At 42.6% G+C, this 24,471-nt stretch overlaps 1 protein-coding gene across 1 annotated transcript; it reads right to left on the bottom strand.

Annotated features, from left to right (window-relative positions):
- On the bottom strand, nt 1-23,526 carry LOC106607308 (C1q-related factor). Its single transcript, XM_014204145.3, has 2 exons — nt 22,215-23,526; nt 1-426 (listed from the first exon to the last, which is right to left on the bottom strand). The coding sequence occupies exons 1-2, from the start codon at nt 22,815-22,817 to the stop codon at nt 247-249; spliced, it is 783 nt and encodes a 260-aa protein (XP_014059620.1). The 5' UTR covers nt 22,818-23,526; the 3' UTR covers nt 1-246.
- Nucleotides 23,527-24,471: the final 945 nt, after the last annotated feature.

Raw genomic sequence — 24,471 nt, 5'->3', positions numbered from 1 at the left:
CCCCTATCATCGTGTTCTCCCTCCCTCGCAGCACGGCAGACAGGCAGGCAGGCAGGCCGACCTGAGCTGGAGAACCTTGATTTGGGGCTGATGTGTTTTATAAGCAGAGGTTGGTGTGACGATGGAGAGAACCAGGAAACTAGAAAGCGTTCTGGCTTTTAACCCCTTCCTTCCCTCATTAGAACTCTTTCTCTCAATCTCTTACTTTCTTGTCTTTCTCTCTCTGGACGTGCCACCTGCGTGGGTTCAGTCGGCGTAGAGGATGAACCCAGAGAAGGTGCTGTATTTGTTGTTGTTGCCGCCGTGAGCCTTGCCCCCGTCCAGCTTGATGTAGACCTCGTCGCCTGCGTCTAGGTGGAGGATGACGCTGTTGGAGGCGTAGTCATAGTTCTGGTCAGCGTCCTGGGCGATGGCACTAGCTCGCACCTGGAACAGAGAGGAGAGGAAAGAGAGGCTGTATGGGTTAGAGAAACACACTGCACTCATTTGATCATCTGAAATGGAAGTCATTTCTGTTGTCATGCTTTGATTTTGCCTTGTTCACAAAAAGAACAAGTGACGGGTCAGTAGCCCTCTGGTGCATCGCACACCACAACATGATTTTAATTAGGCTGTCATTGGTTCGTCGTTGAACGTTCGGAAATGAATTGAAGGCGGTGGACCGGGGTGTCGGGTCAGATGGTTACTGTCTCTGCTCAAAGCGCTGCTCAGTGTTCTCCACCTGAGTAGACATTCTAAGAAACCCAACAACGGGTCTCATTCTCCTGGTGACCTGGCTCTATTATACACTTAGAAAAAGATAAGTACCATCTAGAACCTTAAAAGCTTTTACTGCAGTGGGCGAAATCAGGGTCACAAGGAGTGTTTCCTGGTAGTCTTAAACAAATCTACTTTGAAACAAAAGTATACACCTCACACACATGGTTATGGGCTTACAAAAAGAAGACACCTGTACCATGTCAGATATAGAGTTGAAATGTATTACATTTAGAGTTTGTATCCCAATATTACACATTATATCCGTCACAGAAGACTGAAATATAACAAAACCTTTTGATATAGAAAAACCTGATTTTCATTTTTTTTCTCTATGTAATGTTTATTAATTATGAAAAATATGAATAAAATTCCACCCATGAGGCCACTAGGTAATTTGACTGCAGGAAAGGGCTACAGGGTAATTCGTCTGTCCCCATAGGAGAACCCTTTGTTGGTTCCAGGTAGAACCTATTTGGTTCCCCCTCTTTTACCTCAAGCCAAAAAGGCTTACCCTTTTTTCTAAGAGTGTAGAGGGAACTACTGAGGAGTTACAGTAAAATACATCAAGGACACCCACCTCACATCAACTTATAAAAAGTGAAAAATAAATCCTTATTCTTTAGTGAATGAAAAAATACTGTGAAAGTAAGATATGTTGTAAGTGTGATTGAATTAATAGATTACTGTAAAACTACCACAGCAATTGCATTTATGTTGGCCGTAGCCTATGTGGTGAGTATGGTATTGCCAGACTGCTTGGCAGTCTGAGCGTTTGGAGCTGGATCTCCCTGACCTCTGGTCCTGGCTAATTAAGCTCCATCTGAAATGTTATCCTCTTTCCTGGGAGAACAGCGTGGGCTGTAGTGAGAAACGGGTGCCCTGACAGTAATAACTGTGTGTGTGTGTGTGTGTGTGTGTGTGTGTGTGTGTGTGTGTGTGTGTGTGTGTGTGTGTGTGTGTGTGTGTGTGTGTGTGTGTGTGTGTGTGTGTGTGTGTGTGTGTGTGTGTGTGTGTGTGTGTGTGTGTGGCGTGAGACATAAATAAATACTTTTAAAAGTTAACCATTGACCATTCATGTAGAGTTTTACAATAAGAAACTGTAGTGCAGCAGTATTGTACTGCACTGAGACATCACCAGTACACAAGCACACAAAGGGCCTAAATAAATAGCATCAGCACCATACATTTTGGAAAACCAAAGCATCTGAGATATACATTTAGTTGCCATAAACCCTGATATTGTCTGTAGCTAAGAATCTTTTATAATCTGTCCAATGAAGAACACAGCTGTCATAAACTCAAACTACTCTTTTCCCATGCATTTCTTCTCTAAAAATCTTCTGGACTTGAATCTAAAGTATGGGCAGGGTCCCAGATCTGGTGTGCCGCCCGGCAGCCTGGCTGAGCAGGTGGCAGAGATAAGATGGGACAATTAATTGGCCCGTTTAACCAGGGGCCACACACAATGGATTTATTGACACATCTGAGGGCCAAGGGGCTGGCACAGACATCCTGCAACAACACACTGATGGGGTTTAACCCTGTAGACCTGTCAGTGATTGTCTGTGTGCCAGGGTTAGGGGAGAGCGGGAGATCAGAGGGATGGGTGGAGGAGTAGAGAGAGACAGGGAGGGAGACTTGCTGTCTAATGAATCTATGTATTTCACTTCCCACCCTCTACTACTGCTGTAATAATGAGGGTCCTGTGTGGCTCAGTTGGTAGAGCATGGTGCTTGCAACACCAGGGTTGTGGGTTTGATTCCATGGGGGACCAATACGGGGGAAAAGTATAAACATGTATCTACTGAATGTCGTTCTGGATAAGAGTGTCAGATAAAATATATTTTTATGTTTTATCTTTTCCAAGTCGTGAGAGCAGATAGTTAACCATATGTATTATGTCCTGTAATGTCAATCTTTAAATGTTTTACCAGAAGGTAGCCTATATAAAGATAAATTCATCAAAAAACTTAAATTATCTGACAACATGACTGTCATTTTAATTGGAGAAACATAATATGCACATTGTGAAAATGCAGTGAAAGCTAATTCAATGAAAGCTAATTCAATGAAAGCTAATTAAACTCATGCCCATTAGCTGTGATAGGTTGTGAGTCACTACAAGCAACAGGCAGGGACATTGAAGCCGTCTATTCAATTAAATCAAATAACAGAGTTTGAGTCAGTCCCTAGTCAGTGCTGAACAAAGTGTTTTGAGAGATACATGTATTGATTTGACACACTGTGTTTAAAAACCTGTCTAAGCTAAGCTATGATGTGAGTGACAATGAATGATCAATAAATCACAACATTTACTGAAAACATCCCATCATCGCGGGCATCACGACATCTGTCAGAGGAAGGATATTGAGTCCTCTAAAGGCTTTAAGAAATGTGAAATGAACATGGTCATATTTTTTTCTCCTTTAAAGCTGGGAAAACCTTTGTCCAGTCTTTCAATGGAAGTCTATGAAAGTCTTCAGAAACTATGAAAGACTAGAACTGAGTGGGAGAGAAACGGAGAGGTTCTCAAAGGGCACGTGAAGAAGAGTGAGAATAACTCAACTACCTCAATTACCTCAACTGCCGCGTTACCCTGTCCATTGACTCGGTACTGGTACTCCTTGTATATAGCCTCGTTATTGTTATTTTATTGTGTTAATATTTCCTTTTTTATTCTGAAAATATTTGTCTTTCTTTTTAACTCTACATAACTCTGAATGGGCTTGTAAGTAAGCATTTCACGGTAAAGTATACACCTGTTATATTTGGCGCATGTGACCAATAAAATGTGATTTGATTTTTAGAAGAATGCCCACTGCAAGATAATTTTCAACATTGATAGGGCACGCATCCACTGCTAACACCTCATGTGCCTGTCATCCCTTTTCTTTAGCAGGTCTTGTGACAGACGGAAAAGCTTAACGTCTTCACCATGGAGACAATACGATAATACAATATTTCACATGGAGCAGCATTTTATCTACTGACATCAGGGCCTCATTGCTTTTATCACATTCAAGCATCTTGGAAGCCTTGCCAGTCTTTTGGAATCAGCCTACTTCTTTGACAGTTGGGTATGAAGCACCCTGCTGACCCTCAGAGTCACGATAATGAGAATCTGAGAAATCTCAGTGATTTCATGAAGTCTTCTCCTTAGTTTATCTCCCTCTTGTCTGTTCCACTCTTCTCACAACAGAGGAAGAAAGTAATTGTGGCTGTTGAGACACATCATGCCAGACGCCTTTTAGATTATTCTCAGCCAGAATAAGAGGAATGTTCAGCAACAGTTGTCTGTAGCTAAGACGTTCCAGCTTGCATGGAGATCTTTGCCATATCGGAGAGTACTTTCAAGGTGAAGTACTTAGGGTAATGCTATGAAAGACTATGCCAAACAGTTATGCTGAAGCCAGCCTTAAAGGTGTAGGTTTATATATGGCACGTTGTACCATAGGCATCTATGAGTCTTTTTTTCATTGTTTACCTTCCTGATTAAATCTCGCAAGGCTCATATCAATGTGCAAACAAAGCTCTCTCTCCTGATCCGTAGCAGCAGTCGTCCACTGCATATTAATATGAGATGATTCGCCCTGAGCACACAAAGTCAACACGTTCTTATTAGAAGGTTGCTGCTTTTTGCCGGATGGGGGCGGCGGATAGGGACTTGGTTGGATCTGCCTATGGGGATTTTGATGAAACTTCTTCAAATATTTCTCTTATTGCATTCAGATTGAACTCTGGGACCTCTGATGTCAGAGGTGTGTGATATGACTCGCTTCAACTCCTTGTGTTAGAAAGTCAAGGAAGTCAACTTGCCAAGGACTATCCTTGAGCTATTAGAAATCCGATGTATTTGTTCTCAGCAACCATTGATCACAAAGAATCTGACCCCGCTGTAGTGATATTAAATAATTGAGATTGAAGCTGTCATTCCATTGCTCAATTCATTGTTCATTCTCTATTTCTTTCACTCAGTCGCAGTTGTACACAATGACAGAGAAGCCACAACATTTACCCTCACACTGTACTCGGCACAACTCACAAGCTGGAAGCGCAAGCCATAGGTTAGACTTTGGAATGCGAGAGAGACCGAGAGAGAAAGAGGGAGGGAGCAAAAGAATCAGCCAGATGGAAAGGGAAAACAAAACGGCAACTGGCAGAGCATGGCCTCAAAATAGAATACGACGTGGAACTTTTGAAACAACAAATCAAAGCATAAGCGCCCAGGCCAGCCTAGCCTACTGCAGCGAATGCAAATGGCTCCAGAGTCGTCTGACGTTGTCTCGTCTCCCCCTGCCGTGGCTGCTGAAGCATGTTAGCATCCGTCACATTGTGGCTGTGATGTCTCTGATTGAATAATGCTCTGCGTGGTACTGGAACACTAGAGAGAGATGGGAGCTGATGGCTGAGGCTGGGCTGCTTCAGCTTAATAGATAATGCCCCCCCCCCCCCTCCACAGTGAATACCACTCCACTTGGCTCCGCTCGCATTCTGAAAACATTTGAATATGAATGTGGAGTTTATCAATAATGACAGCACTCGTACCTATAATAGGCCTCTGAGATGAAGGGACGACAGATTTTTGCATATTCACTGTCCTCTGCTAAAGCTGATTAGTCCTACGGAGTTGGGAATCATGTTGAGTTGCGATGGCATTTTTCATGATCCTATAGCTAACAGCTGAAATGCCTGGCGTTGTGTTGTTGTCTTGATTGCCAATACAAAAGATCCAAACAACCCATTGAAATATTGTACTGGAATAGGACCTTGTTGGCCTAGCTGTTTGCTGGTGTCAGTAACAGTCCCTTTCTTGGACACTCTTGGACACTGATCTGTTCTCTCCAGTTGGAGTGACAAGGACATGTCTGGATGGAGGACAGCTTCTGACGTTTCTCTGGCAGGGACTTGTTGACTCAACGTTAAGCTTCCATTCTTTAAACTTCGCTCGCCTCTTTCTAAATCCAAGTGTACCGCCACCTAATTGGGTTTGAACACCCAACCGTGAGCCGCATGCCTGATGGCAGCTTAACCACCTTGTCACAACCATGTCACATCTCCTAACCCACACCACCAACACACACTCACGCACACACAGATAAACTAGCTCGCTCGCACACACACACACACACACACACACACACACACACACACACACACACACACACACACACACACACACACACACACACACACACACACACACACACACACACACACACACACACTTTGCACGTGCTCAAAGACACACACACACACATACTGTCAAGGGTGTGTACGGGAGGCGAAGTCTGGTGCAGGAGAGCACAGTGTAGTGAACAGGTGCACTTTAATTCCGTTCCGCAAAATACAGCACATAAAAACAATAACGTGCCAAAAACACGGAACATGGCAAAAGTAAAGCGCCCGACAATAATCCACATCACAAACAAACAATTACACACAAAGACATGGAGGGGAACAGAGGACTATATACATGCAGTAATTATGGAATGAAAACCAGGTGTGTAATGGAACGAGACAAAACCAATGGAATATGAGAAATGGAGCGGCGATGGCTAGAAAGCCGGTGACGTCGATCGCCGAACGCCGCCCGAACAAGGAGAGGAGCCGACTTCGGTGGAAGTCGTGACACAAACACAAATCTCCCTAGTCAAAAGACCGTTGCGCAACAGATTTTTGGTGTCAGGTGTTGTTCTGAGCAAGGTTGTCATGGTGTCAAAAACTTCCATTCCTCTTTTGTGTTATTGGTGTATTTGTGGTAGAAACCAGATTAAATACATGATAAGTTGTTGAGAGAAGGAAATGGAACGGGAGAGCCACCATCTGTCAAGGAGAAGGAGAGAAAGGCTTTGTGCATTAATCACTGCATCTGTTCTGTTTGTACCTTCAGGGCATTTTTTTCCTTGTAACGTGAATTCCTTTCATCGCATGCACCTCTCCACAGTTTATACAATTGTTTATATAATGCCAAGTGTCCCTCCCACTGGGTGTCAAGTCAAAGCCTGTCATCACGGAAATGCATTATGTATTACAGTTCTGTGTCCTATCGGTTAGAAACAACGACCACTCGGGAGGATAATGACACGACAAAACACAGAGGCGATGGATGGGGCAACAGTGATAACGATGGGGCTGTACAGTCCTCTGGCTTGTTGATGATGCTGATGTATTGGCACAGACTTATCACCGGGAAAGGGGAGGAGGAGGAGAAACAGAGAGAGAGGTAGAGGGGGAAGCGTCAACTCTGGCCTGTGTGTGTCCCAGCCACTCTTGCATGTTGGTGACTCACTCTTGTCAGTCAAATACTGTGAGAAATGCTCAACTTTCAACACTACTCAATCTCATTCGCCACTCAGTCCCTGCATCTTGGTAACACAGTGTTTTTAGGGTAGAATCTGGTGACACGTTGAACTCTTGCACAACATAAGGTAAGTTATTTTAGTTATGAATTAGTTATGAATTTTAAAAAACAGTTATTGTTTGAAATACCCCACAAAGTATTGTGGGGTATTGAGAGGAGCGTTTTGCAGTGTGAGAAACCTCCCTAACGAGGCAAAGCTTAGGCAGAAAGTGCTAATAGTCTTGAAGGAGAGGTTCAGACGTTTTGCTGCCGCATGCATTTTTCATGAAGTGCCCTATTCATCATTTCTGGCTGGATGGATTGTTGATATCTCACTGTTGATATCCGCCATTTTCATGTTTAGAGGGGAGAGCCACCTTGTCAAGCACATACAGTAACTTAGCCATCTGAGTGTGAGTCACTTTGGAGCCATTGACATGAGGGTTCCCTGTGCTGTGAGAGAGAGGGTTGGGGGTTATCCGAGTGGATTGAATTGGGTGATGGCGAGATGTCAGGGCTTAGAGAGAGATGTTTACATAAGAACAGGCCCATGGGCGCTTTCCCGTCCCCCGTATGTGCTCTCATTATAATGAAGGAGCCTTGTGAGTCAACACCAAATGTCATGCAGGAGTCAGTCATCTCCAGATGGAAACCCAGAGGCTATTTTAGACCATACACTCCTGTCTTTCAATGTATGGGGATGTTACAGCACTTATTCATAAACTATTCAATCTGAGATGACAGTGGAGATGAAGTCCTAGCGAGGTCTGGCTGCTGCTCTGCTGTTTAAAGGGACAAGACCGCTGTCACGACTCCTGCCGAGGGTGACTCCTCTCCCTGTTCGGGTGGCGCTCGGCGGTCGTCGTCACCGGCGCTACTAGCTGCCACCGATCCCTTTTTTCCTTTTCTGTTGGTTATGCCTTTATTTGTTGCACCTGTTTCAGTTAGGTCATTAGCTGAGCTATTTAAGCCCGTCTCCCCACCTGTTCTGTGTGCGGGCTTGTTTCATTCATTTACACTGTGTGTTGTGTAGTGGATCGTGTTTTTTGGGGACTTTGTATTTTGATACGCCATGTTGTGTTGGGCGAATACTCTTCTGGTGGTGCGTAATAAAAAGCACTGTACTAAAAGCTTCTGTTTCCCGCGCCTGACTCCACACCCACGACATCCCAGCGTTACAACCGCAGAGAGGCTGAAGAAGAGATGGCGTTGGAGAGAAATAGTAGTATGGGGTTTGGGTTTGCTTTCCATTGGGGAAACTTTTACGATAAATGATAGATTTTCTTCCGTTGGTTGGCAATGACAGCCGGGTGTCATCTTGACATTTCCAATGTGTGTGGTATTTCTTAACAACATGGGCAAATCTTCATTTAATAGTCCTACCGCACCTAATTAGACTGCTTCTAATGTTCCACTCGGCAGAATGTCAAATCCGATGTCCAATTACACAGCAAATCAAGGCCAAAGGGCCGCCTCTGCTACCCGTCCAGCTGATTATAGAGTGGGGGGGTCATAGACTACAACCCGGGTCTGTCAGAGTGGGAACGGGTTACACACACGCAGGCACATGCATGAATGCACGCACACAGACAGAGACACACGCACGCACATGGTGGGATCGATACCAAGGGCCTAGGGAAGCTCGCCTTTCCCTACCCCAGACACCTCGGTCTACTCTAGACAGAGACTCTCTGTTCCTGAAGACATACAGAGACGAACAGCGGCCCCTCAGTCTCAGTGCTTAAACACCTAAACCTAACCCAAAGATATTCTCTGGCTTTATTTTAGCGCCAGAGTGTTAAGTAGACTGTTTAGCTGATGAGACAGATATACCGATATGGTAACACTTTATTTTAAGGTACACATATTAGCAACTCATTTGTAGTTTATAAGTGTGTATATAAGTAGCGTAAAGGTCTTAATTAGGTCTTATTAGCCATATATAAGGCCTTAATTAAGTATTTTCTTATTCAAACGTTATAAGTCATGTATTACTGGACAATCCTTAACATCCTTATTATCAATAATAAAGGCATATTAACATTTAATAAAGAGCAAGTTAAACAAGAAACAGACTCTTAATGAGCTGTCTTAATGTGGGACTGGTAAGGGGATTGTACCTCAATATGTGTTCCCTATTTTAACTATCCATAAAGGACCTTATTGGACAGAAAGGGGCACAGCTCCGTTCATATATGCCATACAGCCAACATTCTAGTCAAAACTCTGAAACTGAGGAGTTGTGTAGTTTGATGACATAATAAATTGATTGATATATGTCAAATAACAAACATTCAAGTCTGATTTTAACAATTGATGTAAACAATTAGTTTCAGGCTAACATTATTATGGGTTCGCTCATGTGTGTGGGGTGGTGCGCCCCCTTTTGCGATTCACATTATATCATGCCATACAGTCAACATCCATATATGGAAGTATATATTGAAGTTTAGTTGCACATTTTTTTTTGTTACATCAAATGACTTGAATGTTGGCTGTATGGCATATATGAAGGGAGGTGTGCCCATTTCTGTCCAATGAGGTAATTTATGGCGAAAACAATTCTGCAAGTAAAAATATGGTCACACTTATAATAGGGAACACATATTTAGGTACAAACCCCTTACCAGTCCCACATTAAGACAGCTCATTAAGAGTCTGTTTCTTGTGTTACTTGCTCTTTATTACATGTTAATATTCCTTTATTATTGCTAATAATTATGTTATTAAGGATTGGCCAGTAATACACGACTTTGAATAATACATCGCTAAATTAAGGCCTAATAAGTGGCTAATATGATATAATAAAGGCCATATAAGATCATTATATATACTTATAAACTACAAATAAGTGGCTAATAGGTGTACCTTAAAATAAAGTGTTACCGCAGATATATATTGATTCAATGTCTAGACTATTCTGAAATAATAGATGCTACAAAGTAAATGAATGCAATGCATATATGTGTATTTTAACACCCAACATAGCCTGAACTTTCTTTCAGTCGCCCTAATTACGGGAAAAAGCTCTTTTTTTTTTTAACCAAATTTTCAAACAGGTTTCATTAATCAAGACAGACACTAATATAACATGCCAGATTCGGATCCAGATGGTTCGTGTTTGTTCAATTTGCTGTGTATAGATTGCCATGCTAAACACACTGCATGGGTCACACCTGGATACACAGCAATAGGCTAAACAGTCTTGTGTTGATGTGCACCAGAGCATAAGAAACCACCAGAGACATGAAGAAGGAACCACTGAGATGCATGTTGATAGGTTGGGAAATGACACGCAGATAACAGCTTCATTCACGCAGTATTGTGTCTCCAACAGCCCTCTAGGGGGAAATACAAAGACATTTTCTAAATGTTGCTTTGGATAATACTTTACACACATAATAGTGTTGGATCTGTGACATCCACTTGTATTGATTATATCTTCACTAATGCTGCAGAGCTTTGATGCAACGCTGTATCAGTTCCCATTGGCTGCAGTGACCATAACATTGTGGCAATAACAAAGCCAAAGTGCCAAAGGTCGGGCCTAAAGTAATTTAGATATTACATTTTTTATAATACATTTTTGTTCATTTTATTTAGTATTTTTTCACACCAAATACAAACATACACATACGAACAACTTACAGACAGACGCACACAAACAACGACTACATCTCATCTGCCCAGACCCACATGCTCACACCCCTTCCCTAGTGCCTGAATGATTGTTTGCCTTAAATTGTACCAATTTGTTCTCCTCGCCCATTCTATTTCAATAATAAATAATACGATATTTCCATTATGTTAATTGGCGGATTGATTTCCAAGTTTTTTGTATCCGTTTTTTCAAGTTGAGTGATGAGAAGAGAATCGTGTCTCAATACTTCTGACAGACAACTTTTTATCTCGCCCATAACTTTTAGACTTTATAGCATTCCCAGAGAGCATGGATTATTGAGTCATTGTTAGTTTTACACTTAAGACATGACTCTGCCGTTGTGTTGTAAAAAAAAATAAAAAAAGGTATCTTCCATAATACGTTTGTTTATACTGGATTAAACATACATTTTCGTTAACTGTAATTTAGTTAGTTATGCTCCAACTAGTCCCTCCATCTTGTGCCAACATCTATTCATTTTAAGTCTTGGTTCCAATAGTTTATATTTTCTTCTAAGAGATTGTCAATTGGATATGCTCTCTGCAAGGTTTTGTATATCTTACCTATCATATGAACATCCTTTTCTGATTCAAATAAGATTCCCTCAAGGTTGCTCTGATGCCCAAAGGATTTCATTTGAAAATCTACATTGTTCAGTCCAATAGTGCTTTTTAATTCTATCATGGAAATAAATGTATTTCCTGTTAAAAAGTAATTTACGGTTTCTATGCCTTTACTTTTTAATGTGGAAGAATTTATCTGTGAATTCTGAAAAGCTATCCAAGGATTGTTCAATAGGGTTGTGTTTTTAGGGAGTGATATTGGTTAATTTTCTTCCATATTGTTATAGTGTTCTTAACTATGAAGTTAATGTTTTTAGCTTTAACCTTTGAAAACAGACACATAAAATATTCAGGGGATGAGCATGCGTATCTTCAATATGCACCCATTGTTCTCTTTAGTCCATTTAACTGTACTGTATGTCGCAAGTAAAAGCCTGGGTAGCGAGTTAATACAATTCCCAGTCTGGAAGGTTAAACCCCTCAGACTAAGATGTAAAACTTTCCTTTTTATACTATGATTTTTTTTTTTTTCCCATACAAAGTCTATTATGACTAAGTATACTTTTTTAAAGAAAGTCTTCAGTGGGGTAATTGGTATTACTGAAAATAAATACAAGAACTTTGGAATCCATGTAATTTATAAGAGATCATACCAAATGTTCTCAGGACTCTGTTTTTGAAGATGTGTATGAGGAAATGAATCCAGATCCAGCAATGGAAGTATTTGTAAAATGATTCATGCCAATTGCTGACAAGCATGCACCTGTTAAGAAATGAACTGCGATAACTGTTAGGGCCCTCTGTCATAAGCTTCGTCTTCAGATGAGGAGTAAGAAGTATCGGACCAATACGCAGCGTGGTAAGTGTCCATACTTATATTTTTATTCAAACTAAACAAAACAAGAAAACGAACGACAGTCCTGTAAGGTACAAATGACTATACGGAGAAACAACCACCCACAAACACAAGAGAAAATAAACCCATATAAATATGGCCTCCAATTAGAAGCAACGACAACCAGCTGCTTCTAATTGGAAGTCGTTCCCAAAACTAACATAGAAATAGAACTAGAAATACAAAAATAGAAATACAAAACAGAACAATCCCCAAAAACCCCGACAACACAAAACAAACACACCCCTGCCACGTCCTGACCAAACTACAATAACAAATAACCTCTTTTACTCAGGTTCCAGCCCTAGTCCCCAACCTAACCTGTCCACCCCCACTGAAGGCTCAGGGCTGCAGCGCATCTCTGGCGACCTCGGGCTGAGGCGCGACTCTGGCGTCGCCGGACTGGGCAGGCGCACTAAAGGCCTGGTGCGTGGGGCTGGCTTTGGAGGGGCCAGACTAGGGACATGCACCTCAAGGCTAGTGCGAGGAGCAGGAACAGGACATACTGGACTGGGCTGACGCACTTGAGGCCTGGTGCGTGAGACTGGCTTTGGAGACGCCAGACTTGTGACACGCACCACAAGGCTAGTGCGAGGAGCAGGAACTGGGCCTTGACTACGCACTGGAGGTCTAGAGGGCACAACCCCTTCTGGCTGAGTGCTCAATATAGCCTGGCCATACTGAGGAGCTTCTACCGATCGCACCGGCCTTTGAACGCGTCTGGGCAATACAGTGCGCATCTCCGCATAGCTCGGTGCTTTCTCAATCTGTCGCTCCCCGTAATAAGCACGAGGAGTTTGTTCAGGCCTATTGCCTGACTTGCTCCAACTCCCCGTGTGCCCCCCCCAATTTTTTGGGGGGGGGGGCTGCCTCTCAGGCTTCCTTGCCAGCCGTGTTCCCACATAACATTCCCGGTTATCTACAGCCTTCTTCCATGGTCCCTCTCCAGCCAATATTTCCTCCCATGTCCACGACTCTACATAGCTCCTCTGCTGCTCCTTCCTCCGCTGCTTGGTCCTCTTTTGTTGGGTGGTTCTGTCATAAGCTTCATCTTCAGATGAGGAGTAAGAAATATCGGACCAATACGCAGCGTGGTAAGTGTCCATATATTTAAACGTGAACACTAAACAAAACAAGACCACGAACGACAGTCCTGTAAGGTACAAATGACTATACGGAGAAACAACCACCCACAAACACAAGACAAAATAAACCCATATAAATATGGCCTCCAATTAGAAGCAATGACAACCAGCTGCTTCTAATTGGAGGTCGTTCCCAAAACTAACATAGAAATAGAACAACTAGAAATACAAACATAGAAATACAAAACATCGAACAATACCCAAAAACCCCGACAACACAAAACAAACACACCCCTGCCACGTCCTGACCAAACTACAATAACAAATAACCTCTTTTACTGGTCAGGACGTGACACCCTCTGGCTTAACAAGGAATTTAAAAAGTGTATGGTTCAAATAAATTATGCAAAAGTGGTGGCAAACAAGTCAGGCTGCTCAACTGATTGGTTGACATACTGTAAATTGAGAAATTTGGTGACTTAAACTTAACAAAAAGAAGAATAAATTATATTATCAAACCAAGATAAATTACATAAAACACAATGGAAAAAGACTCTGGAGTACCTTAAATGATATCTTGGGCAAGAACGATTGTTATCCATCAATAACCTCCAGGTATAGACAACCTTGATGGGACACTATTGAGAATAGTAGCAGACTGTATTTCCACCCCCATTTTCTTTATCTTGAACCAAAGCCTAAAGGAGTGTGTCTCCACAGGCGTGAAAGGAAGCAAAAAGTAATTCCACTGCCTAAAAACAGTAAAGCACCCTTTGCTGGCTCTAACAGCCGCCCAATCAGTTTGCTGCCTGTTCTTAATAAACTGATAGGGAATATTGTGTTTGAACAAATACAATGAAATTCAACTTGTACTGTACTGACTCAGATGACAGATGATTGGTTAAAATAAATGGATAATAAAATGATAGTTGGAGCTTTATTGTTAGATTTCAGTGCAGTCTTTCATGTAATTGATCATAAATTGTTATTGAAGAAACTCACTTGCTATGGCTTTATATCACTTGCCATCACATGGTTGGAGAGTTATTTATCCAATTGAACCCAGAGAGTGTTCTTCAATGGAAGCTTCTCTAACATCAGATATATACAGTGTGGTGTCCCTCAGGACAGTTGCCTTGGGCCATTACTCTTCTCTATTTTTTCAAATGATTTGCCGCTGGTCTTATACAAAGCTAGAATGACTATGTCTGTGGATGATTCCACACTCAACATATCAGCACCCAAAGCCAGTGAGCTCACTGAAATTCTAAATAAGGAGTAACAATGTCAGAATGGGTGATTAGTAATAAACTGGTCTTAAATACATCTAAAACTAAAAGTATTGTATTTGGTTAAAAAAATTATCTTAAGACTTAAACCTCAACTGGAGTTGTGTATAAAGGCAGTGACCATTGAGCAAGTTGAGGAAGCTAAACTCCTAGATATAACATTAGATGGTCAATTATCATGGTCAAGTCATATTGACAAGTTATTGTGAAGATGGGGAGGGGTATGTCTGTTATTAACAAAAATCAACTGTACTAGTTGTTCAGGCTCTGGTCATGTCTTATCTTAATTACTGTCCGGTAATATGATCAAATGCAGCAAAGAAAGACCTAGCAAAGCTGCAGCTGGCACAAAACAGAGCAGTGCGCCTTGCCCTTAAAATATACATTTAATTTTTTGCAACCAAATCAAACATTTTGATGTAAAATGCTATAGAACGGTCCAGACACCTTTCGTGTGATTTCACATGTTTTTGAGAAACTTACCCCAAACACCAAATCACTTCCTCGTCCTTGTTGTGTAGTATGGGGGCACCGAAAAAAACATGAACAAAGGTTCCAAAAACCTCCAAATACGTCCTTTTACAAACGGCAACACTCAGTATAGTGATACAGGTTGTTAGATGTGGTACACATGAAATTGTGTCATTCCATACTTTATCTGTAACATTATACAAAAAAAACATGTGAAATCACAAATAATCTGTTCCCTTCTATAACATGTCATTTTACATCAAAAATAGAGATTTGGTTGTAAAAAATAAAACTTCTCCATTAATTACACATACAGAACTAACATGAACAACATGCATTCCAGTCTTTCCTGGTTGAGGGTTGACGAGAGATTAATTGCTTCTCTTCTAGTTTTTATGAGAAATATTACTGTGATGAAAATTCCTGATTGTCTGCATAATCAAATAACGTTCAGCTCAGACACCCATGCATACCCCACAAGACATATCACCAGGGGTCTCTTCACAGTCCCCAAGTCCAAAATGAATTCACGGCAACGCACATTATTATACAGCACCATGATCGCATGGAACTCCCTTCCATCTCCAATTACTCAAGCAAACTACAAAATTAACTTTAAAAAACGGATTAAACAACATCTCATGGAACGGCAGGGACTGTGAGGGGACACACAAACGAAAACAAACACGCACACACAAACACACTCTGTTGTATTGTTTATGTGTCTTTGTGTTAGAAATGTGTGTGACTGTCCTATTCTATCAGTGTATCAGTGTTTTGTTACTTGTCATGTTCTGTGTTTTTTGTGGACCCCCCGGAAGAATAGCTGTTGTCTCTGCAAAAGCTAATGGGGATCCAAATAAACAAATAAATAAACCAGTCTATGAAGATGATCGCAGTACTTCACTTCACAGCACCGTGTGTCTACTTGGATACATCAATTCAAAGGAGCCAGTAACGGACTGTGCCAAGATTTCCCCTAGTTTCTATACTACAGTCCAGAATCTTTCAAGTGTGTTTTTGCTTTCTAAGCAAAACAGTATTCTTGAAGTTAACCTCCAAGAGCAAAACTTTATCTATCCAATAACAATCAAGACACATATTGATATTAAATTGTCAATAAAGGGATGGGCATAAACAGTGCACTTCTGGAGGTCACCTTGGACGGCTGGAACAGAGCAGAGGAGATGTAGAGGGCAGTGCACAGTGGGGGGGCAGGTGTGTGTTTCTGCGTGTGTGCGCGTGCGCGTGCATAGTGGGAAGCAGGGAGCAGTAATTGTTGGGGAAGAGCCATATGCGCTGCTTGGAGGACGCTGGAGCTTATTAAAGAAGGAGACAGAGTGATTATTCACACAGGGCCCTCCTGAGAGAGTGACGCTCACGTCATTGCTTTTAATTAACTCTGGAACGGTTCTGCGGATTAATACAAATATTAAGAAGGGAACCGAGGAGGAGCACAAACACATCCTGGATCTGGTTCAAGGTTTTACTACGATTAAAAAGGCTCTTTGGCATGACAGAACTCTCTTTTCCCCACCTCCCTATTTTGTAGTTTTTTTTCCTCCATTTGTAGTAGCGTGGCAATGGATTCGTCTTTATTGTCATTGCCTCGTCTCCCAGGGTGTTTCCGACTCAGGGAATCGAGACTCTGACACATCCGTCGGAGAAGATTGGGATTGGTTGGAGATAGTTGTCAAGCGAGTAAAAGAACGTCAGAAATAAGAAGCCAAGGAGAGAGGAGAGGAGTGGAGTGGGAACTTGGAGAGCAGATGAAGTGCACCGGGCTGAAAATAGAATCGTATTTGCCTGCTTACCAAGAGCAGCTAACTCTTTGGTGTAGCTTGAAATGTGTCAAGGTGCTGGGGACAATGTTGACACTCTCCTAATGCAACCCACAGAGGGAGAGAGGAGAGGGAGATAAAAACAGCAAGGCTCCGGAGTGGAGATGATACAGGGTGCAGAACAACTGCAGTGCTAGAGCCTGAGAACCTGCAGTTTCATGATGCACCAAGGCCAAAGGATGATAAAATACTGGCATTGTGTGCTATTCCCAGTCCTCCCCAGCCTCCTAGTCCCTACACAGCTTCTCTCGACCTTAAATGAGCAGAGGAATGCTCCGGCCCAGACAGCCCTGCTCTAGGACCATCAGCCTTCCCGTGGCCACTTCATCAATGACACAGCACAAGTTACCCCACATTTATAACCATTCACAGTAATTTACGCAGACAGACACACTGTGGTCTCACCTCCACACCAGACCCACAGACAGACCCAGAGGCTCACACAGAAAAACCTTTCTAGCAAGATTCTCTGGCTATAGTGAGTGTAAGCTACATCCCCCTCTAAGCTATGCAGAGAGAGAGAGAGAGAGAGAGAGGAGAGAGAGAGAGAGGAGAGAGAGAGAGAGAGAGAGAGAGAGAGAGAGAGAGAGAGAGAGAGAGAGAGAGAGAGAGAGAGAGAGAGAGAGAGAGAGAGAGAGAGAGAGAGAGAGAGAGAGAGAGAGAGAGAGAGAGAGAGAGAGAGAGAGAGAGAGAGAGAGAGAGAGAGAGAGAGAGAGAGAGAGAGAGAGAGAGAGAGAGAGAGAGAGAGAGAGAGAGAGAGAGGAGAGAGAGAGAGAGAGAGAGAGAGAGAGAGAGAGAGAGAGAGAGAGAGAGAGAGAGGAGAGAGAGAGAGTTTCATTAGCCAGGCAGTTACCACTTTATAAACATTACCCCAGTCTCTGGAGATGTTCGTTGCCTGTGTCTAACTTAAGTGCTTCCCCTCCCTCCTCTTAGGAACACAATGAAGCGGGAACAGAAGGTGCTTTATAGGAACATATGTTCGCCTATTATGTATCAACACTTTTACACCCCCATAAACATTATGGTGGAGTGAGACATTATATATAGAGGAGAGGCCCTTCATGTAGCCGCCACCTCCCTTCTCCTTGGGTTTGCTGGGTGAGAAGTTTGTCAGCTTGGATAGGTCAAAGGAGTTGAACTCAGGGAACCATAGTGAGACTTGCAAACGGACACTTTTTTTGGTCTCTTTGATTTCTTGCCCTCCATGCTTATCATGTCGACACTCTTTAACACGGTAGAAATGGATTTCACTTCATTCATAACTTTTTATTCCAGTCCAGTCCAGTGATCTTATCACGTTTTCACTGAAATTCATATATCACCAGCACACCAAAACACAATTCTGGATGAAAATAGAAAGTAGCTTAGTCTATAAAAGCTTGTGGCACAAAATGTACAGTACATCAGATAGATTGTTACTGACATTTACCCCAACCTTTATGTTGAACCCCTCACATGCATTATCTTCCTACAATGTTACATTAGTATTCCATGGCATGGCTGAAGCCTCCAGGTGCCTCAGGGGTGATATGTCAAAAGCAGCCGCGGACAATAGGCCTTCCCCACGAGGACACACTCTCAGTATCTGTCCAACAGACACAAGATCAAAAACACCACACTGAACCGCCAACAGATATGCCTCGGAAATGGTATTTATCTTTCTGAAATATTTTCCCATCTCCAGAAGGGCCCGTTGCTCTGGTAACAGTGCCTTCATGTCACAATGTTAGTGGATGATGGAGAGCTCTGACCTCACTGTCACAGAGACCTCTTTACAATTACATACTGAGTGTACAAAACATTATGGACACCTTGCTAATAGAGAATAATTTGCCCTCAGAACAGCTTCAATGTATTGGGTCATGGACTCTACAAGATGTCGAAAGCGTTCCAGAGGGATGCTGGCCCATGTTGACTCCAATGCTTCCCACAGTTGTGTCAAGTTGGCTGGATGTCCTTTGAGTGGAAGAACATTCATGATACACATGGGAAACTGTTGAGCGTGAAAAACCCAGCAGCGTTGCAGTTCTTGACACAAACCAGTGTGCCTGGCACCTACTACCATACCCTGTTCAAAGGCACTTTAATAACGGCACTTTAATAATGTTTACATATCTTGCATTACTCATCTCATATGTATATACTGTATTTTATACCATCTATTGCATCTTGCCTATGCCGCTCTGTCATTGCTCATCCATATACTTATATGTATATGTTCTTATTCCATTCCTTTACTTAGATTTGTGTGTATAAGGTAGTTGTTGTGGAATTGTTAGATTACATTTTAGATATTGCTGCACTGTCGGAACTAGAAGCACAAACATTTCGCTACATTGGCAATAACATCTGCTAACCATGTGTCTGTGACCAATACAATTTGATTTGATTTAATACTTCATCTTGCCAATTCACCCTCTGACTGGCACACATACACAAGCCATGTCTCAATTGTCTCAAGGCTTTAAAATCCTTCTTTAATCTGTCTCCTCCACTTCATCTACACTGGTTGAAGTGGATTTAACAAGTATCTTCAATAAGGGATCATATCTTTCATCTGGATTCACCTGGTCAGTCTTTGTTGTGGAAAGAGCAGATGTCCTTAATGATTTGTACACTCAGTGTACCTGTATCCTTTCTTTCCATTTCAGTCATATTTTCTCTGTAATTGTAAAAGTAAGCAATGGCCAATTCAAGTGGTTGGACAATAGAATTAACCAATTACAGCAACCCCTCTGTGACCATGGGATGGATATTTCTCTATGGCAACATATGAAGAACATTGCACAAACAATAAAGACTTGATAAACATATCTGTTTCTTATTTTCCTAAGTTTTACATTAGATGAATAATGCTGCCAGACATACCCTTAGGCCTACATAGATTAAAATTGAGATTGTGTTTCATAGTTGCTAGAAATCTATATGCCTTTATGAAAGAAAGTGTTCCCTAGCTCTTTTTTTTAAGAACGAGGGCATTCTCTCTCTGACCTATACTGACAACAGTTGATTCTTTGCAGATCCCCATCTAAATGTAAAATATAGCTGCAATCATGTCCACATAAGTCTTGAGTCGAAGGCAGGAGTTGCCTGCGCATGAATCGGATTGCAACCGACTGTAAATTGTGAAATAATCGATTATATTATGCGTACAAGTGTTAGGCAAAACACCCGTTAAAGCATAAAATATAGCAGGGAAGCATGTGCTCAACAGAAATGGCATGATGTTGTGTTGCGCTCAACCCCCAAAACCCTAACCTCTGCGTTAGCAATAGGCCTACAAGGTAACCTTGTAGATTAAGTCTACTTTAAACATTTTGAAACTGGCCAACTAGGACACGTCGTATTCAGTCATGATGACAAATACATTTACAGTACCCTATGTGAACTACGTTTAATTCCATTATAAAATATCATGTAAACCACTTAAGTGCTGTAATATCAGGGTAATAAGTAAAACAGATATACTTTGCGTTTATGATCAAATGTTCTGCAGAAACACTGGGAACAAAAGTTTAGACCTACAAGATAAATAAACGTAGTCTAATTAACATTAAACAAAGTAACTCAAAAGTCTAATTGACAAAGCAATATGTTGGAGACCATGCTGTTAGGGCATTGAAAAACATTCCGTGGGGCTTAATGAAAGATAATTATGAGGATTGTAATTACACACTATAGGCTAATGGAGCTGTAATATGTCATGTAAAAGGGGGATGTGACCTTCACCCTATACGTAAGTGGTCATGAACAGATAATACGAGGATATTCAATCACAAAATATTTGATGTGCGCTGAAGCTGTTGTATAATTTATGATTGCCTCGATGCATATTGCAAATGACTTGATGGTAAAAAAATATATATTTATCTTATACTCTCCTGCGCTTTAGACGTTACCGCCTTTGCTGGACGCGAAAGTTCTCGAGTAGCACACACTCGAGGTACCTGAGAGCAGGGCGAAATAAATCCATCTCCAGACCCGTCAAGTGATGCGTAAAAAATACATCATACAAATTATATTTATTTCAAGCGAATGTCACGCAAATATTCCCTTGTTTTGTCAACCATATACAACCGACATAATAAGCAACACTTACATTTTCCAGTCTGTTCACACAGTGACGGATACGTAGGCTAATTGTCATCCTCTCGTTTTACGCACGAGACGTTTGGATAATTGCGGTCTTGTTGAGTCTCTCCAGGAGTACAACGTTAGATTACATGTAATTAAATATGTGAACTCGACAGTTAAATGTAGCACAATGTAATTTGTGTCTGAACGCATCACTTTTTGACTTGCTGCAGTTCACAGATGTATCGAGCACAGATAAGCAGGCCGTTCTTGGTTCAGAATTAAACTTTTCGCAATAATAATGATAGCCAATGTCTGGGAATTTTTTTAATTCTTAAAATATCTGCCGGCTGACTAAAAGCTGCATCTGCTATAGTGGCTTTCACACCACTCCTGTGACTCAACTTATTTAATGTACTTTCCCTATCTAATCAATTTAGTCTACACAAGCAGAAATGCGAAAGTAATACGATCCGAAATTACTGGCTAATATCTTATTTCTGAAAAGATAAATGATTTGTTACAATTGCGTAAAGATCTGAGTCAATTATTAAATAGAGCTAGTCCTAACTGACAAATAGAGATGCTTCCATAAATCAGGCACATACACCTTTTTCACCTTCTTTTACATTTACACCAGTATTATATGGCAAACTTATCAAATTTGAAACAAGTAGGAAAGTGACATGGACTTGGGGGAAACTGTCTGTCCTTTGATTTGAGGGATGCGGGCAATGTCAGTGTGTATTTATGCAATGAGGGGAAGCGCGCCAGATTACACATCATTCTCTCTGGGCGCGTTTGGTGCCACAGCTGTGTGACCGTCATCTGCTCGCTCAGGGGTTTTTGGGGAGCGCACGACAGATGCTTCCGCTACCCACCAGCCTTCCGTTTCCTCGGAAATAGAGCCTCTGTATTATAACGCGGTTTCAGGGCAATTTGATTGTGAAGCTCCGATTAAATTTCCACCAACAAAGTTACCACAGTGACATCAGGTGACACCCAGCGATAGGAAGAGAGAGGGGGAGGGAGAGCGAGCACAACAGAGTATCAAGGGATAAGGTGAGATATCTGTAATTTAGAAGGAACCTGAGTCTGTAGCAGAGAAACCATTGGAGTGCTAATTAAAAAGAGCAGTAAGCAGTGAGTGGTAGTATGTATAAGATCCCTCTATGCTGAGTGGCTGAGCAGTATAAGACTTGGAAAAGTGAAACTTGGAGAAGTGAGTTGACTCACCTGTTCGTTTTTGCAGAGGTCTGCCCACATACTGGTCCCATCCCCTCCTCTCATCAGCACATGGTAGATGAAGAAGTAGGTGCCAGGGATGCTGCAGATGAACTTGCCTGAGATGCCGTCGTAGTTGTTTCCCAAGTTGGTGACCACGTCGTCAAACTTGAGGATCTCATAGCCTTCATGGGGGTTCTTAAGCCCTGCGTAAAAGGCCACCCGGGGCACTGTGCTGTAGGTGGCTGTGCTGATAGCTCCGTTTCCCCCCAACCCCAAAATCCCAGTCCTCCCTCCAGACCCTCGGTCTCCAGGGGGTCCCACTGGCCCCGGTGGCCCTGGCTCTCCAGGCGGTCCCGGGAGTCCAGGTTTACCTGGCCTGCCTTGCTTGCCCTGGGGGCCCTGCACCAGCGTGGAGGGCATGTTGCTGTTGTCGCTGAGGGCCTCGGCCTCCGCCTGGATGCCACTGGAGCTGGTGCTGCTGGCCGTTGTGCCCTTGTTCAGGTAGGGGTCGCACACCATGCGGCAGGTACCAAGCATTTCAAAGTGGCTGGTGTCGGTGCCCACGGAGCTGACCAGGACGGGGATGAGGACCACCAGCACCAGGACCAGCATGACCCCGACGGCAGCCGCCACCAGGGTCTTCCTCCCGATGCTGAGTCGGGGAAGGGGCTGTGCTGCCAGCGTGGCTCTCCCTGGGGCGGAAATGGTGACTGCTGGGTGTGGGGAGCCTGCCACCGAGGAAAGGGACACGGGGATCCCAAGTAGAGTAGGAGGAGGAGCGGCGAGTGTGTGAGGGTAAGAGAGAGACCCACATACACTCACTGATACGCCTCGCTGCTTTCACTCACACAGAGGTAGTTCCCGTATACTCTCGCTCACCAGCGTGCACACTGACGCACATAGGGAGCACACACGAGCCGACATACAGAATTTAGTCCCAAACTCTTGGCATGAAAAAGGAGAAAGAAAGAGGATGCAAAGGAAGGAACACTCAGGAGGAGGAGTGTTAGAGAGAAACAAGAGGAATGATAAGAGGACGAAACAGAGAGTGAGTGTGAGAAAGAGAGACGGAGAGAGTAGTCATAGAGTCCGCGTGCGTGCGTGTGGTGTGTTTGTGGTGACGGATTCTCAGGCTTAGCTTTTTATATGGCAGTAGCAGTGGAGCCCCCCCTCCACTCATCCTCCCCTCTCCTCCTCCCCTCTCCTCCTCCCCTCTCCTGGTTGGCGTGGTTACACGTAGGGGGAGGAGGGAGCCCCACACTGTCCCCTCTCCCTCTCTGTCTCACTCAGAATGGCTCTCATCACATCACATTACTTTCTACCACACTACACTCCCTCTGAGCCAGTGAGGAGCCAACACACGCTCCCTCCCTCTCTCCTTCTCCCTCTCTACTCTCTTACCCTGACTCCTCACTCCTTCCTACCACTTTTGATGCTTTCGCTCTCTCTCTCTCTCTCTCTCTCTCTCTCTCTCTCTCACTTCTTCCACTTTTGATACTGTTTCTCTCTTTCTCTCCTTCTCTCTCTCATCAGCCTCCAGCCTCTAAAAATAAAGATGGAGCACAGGGAAAGGGAGCTGCATTTTCCTGAAGGTGCCAGGAATGTATATGCTTTTTACACTTTCTATCTGGCGTATCCACACACACACACACACACACACACACACACACACACACACACACACACACACACACACACACACACACACACACACACACACACACACACACACACACACACACACACACAGAAACAAAACGTAATTATTACCCAGTTTTTTACACATAAGAGAAGATTGATGAAAAAACCTACAAAACTATTATGACCAATCTATAGAAAGGAGAGACTCTTGCGAACAAGTGTCACGGGACTCATCTGAAGGTAACCAGTACTGGATAAAAAAAACTCATGGAAGTATGAAGGCACAAATATAGGCACAAATATCTCCTAGATATAGGACAGACACTTCAAAACCTTGTTTCTTATGATTTATATGTTGACTGTACTTTTTGCCATTTATGAATGTGTTATTCAATGCGTTTCTATGGGCTTTAGTAGTAAAGACCAAAATCAATATTTTATCAAATCATTTTTGATATATATATTTTGTTTTATACTGTACCTAAAGGGGTCCTAAAATTCCAAATCAAATAGCTAAATGATCCATAGTATGACCATCTTAAAACAATTCAATGTCAGCTTAGCACCCCTCCCCCCTCCCCCAGCGTCTTAGACTGTAAAGAATTAAAATGTATGTGGTGTTTAT

Source organism: Salmo salar, chromosome 06 (assembly GCF_965601325.2).
Source record: "Salmo salar chromosome 06, fSalSal1, whole genome shotgun sequence".
NCBI classification, from domain to species: domain Eukaryota; kingdom Metazoa; phylum Chordata; class Actinopteri; order Salmoniformes; family Salmonidae; genus Salmo; species Salmo salar.
The sequence above is the reverse complement of the archived record's forward strand: the minus strand, read 5'-3'. Positions and strand labels throughout refer to the sequence as shown.

What these genes read in the sequence shown, in the direction of transcription:
- LOC106607308 (XM_014204145.3), bottom strand. Translation starts at nt 22,817, where the DNA reads ATGCTGGTCCTGGTGCTGGTGGTCCTCATCCCCGTCCTGGTCAGCTCC. An exon ending in ACCTCTGCAAAAACGAACAG is followed by an intron (nt 427 to 22,214) that starts GTGAGTCAACTC and finishes TCTCTGTTCCAG; the next exon opens with GTGCGAGCTAGTGCCATCGC.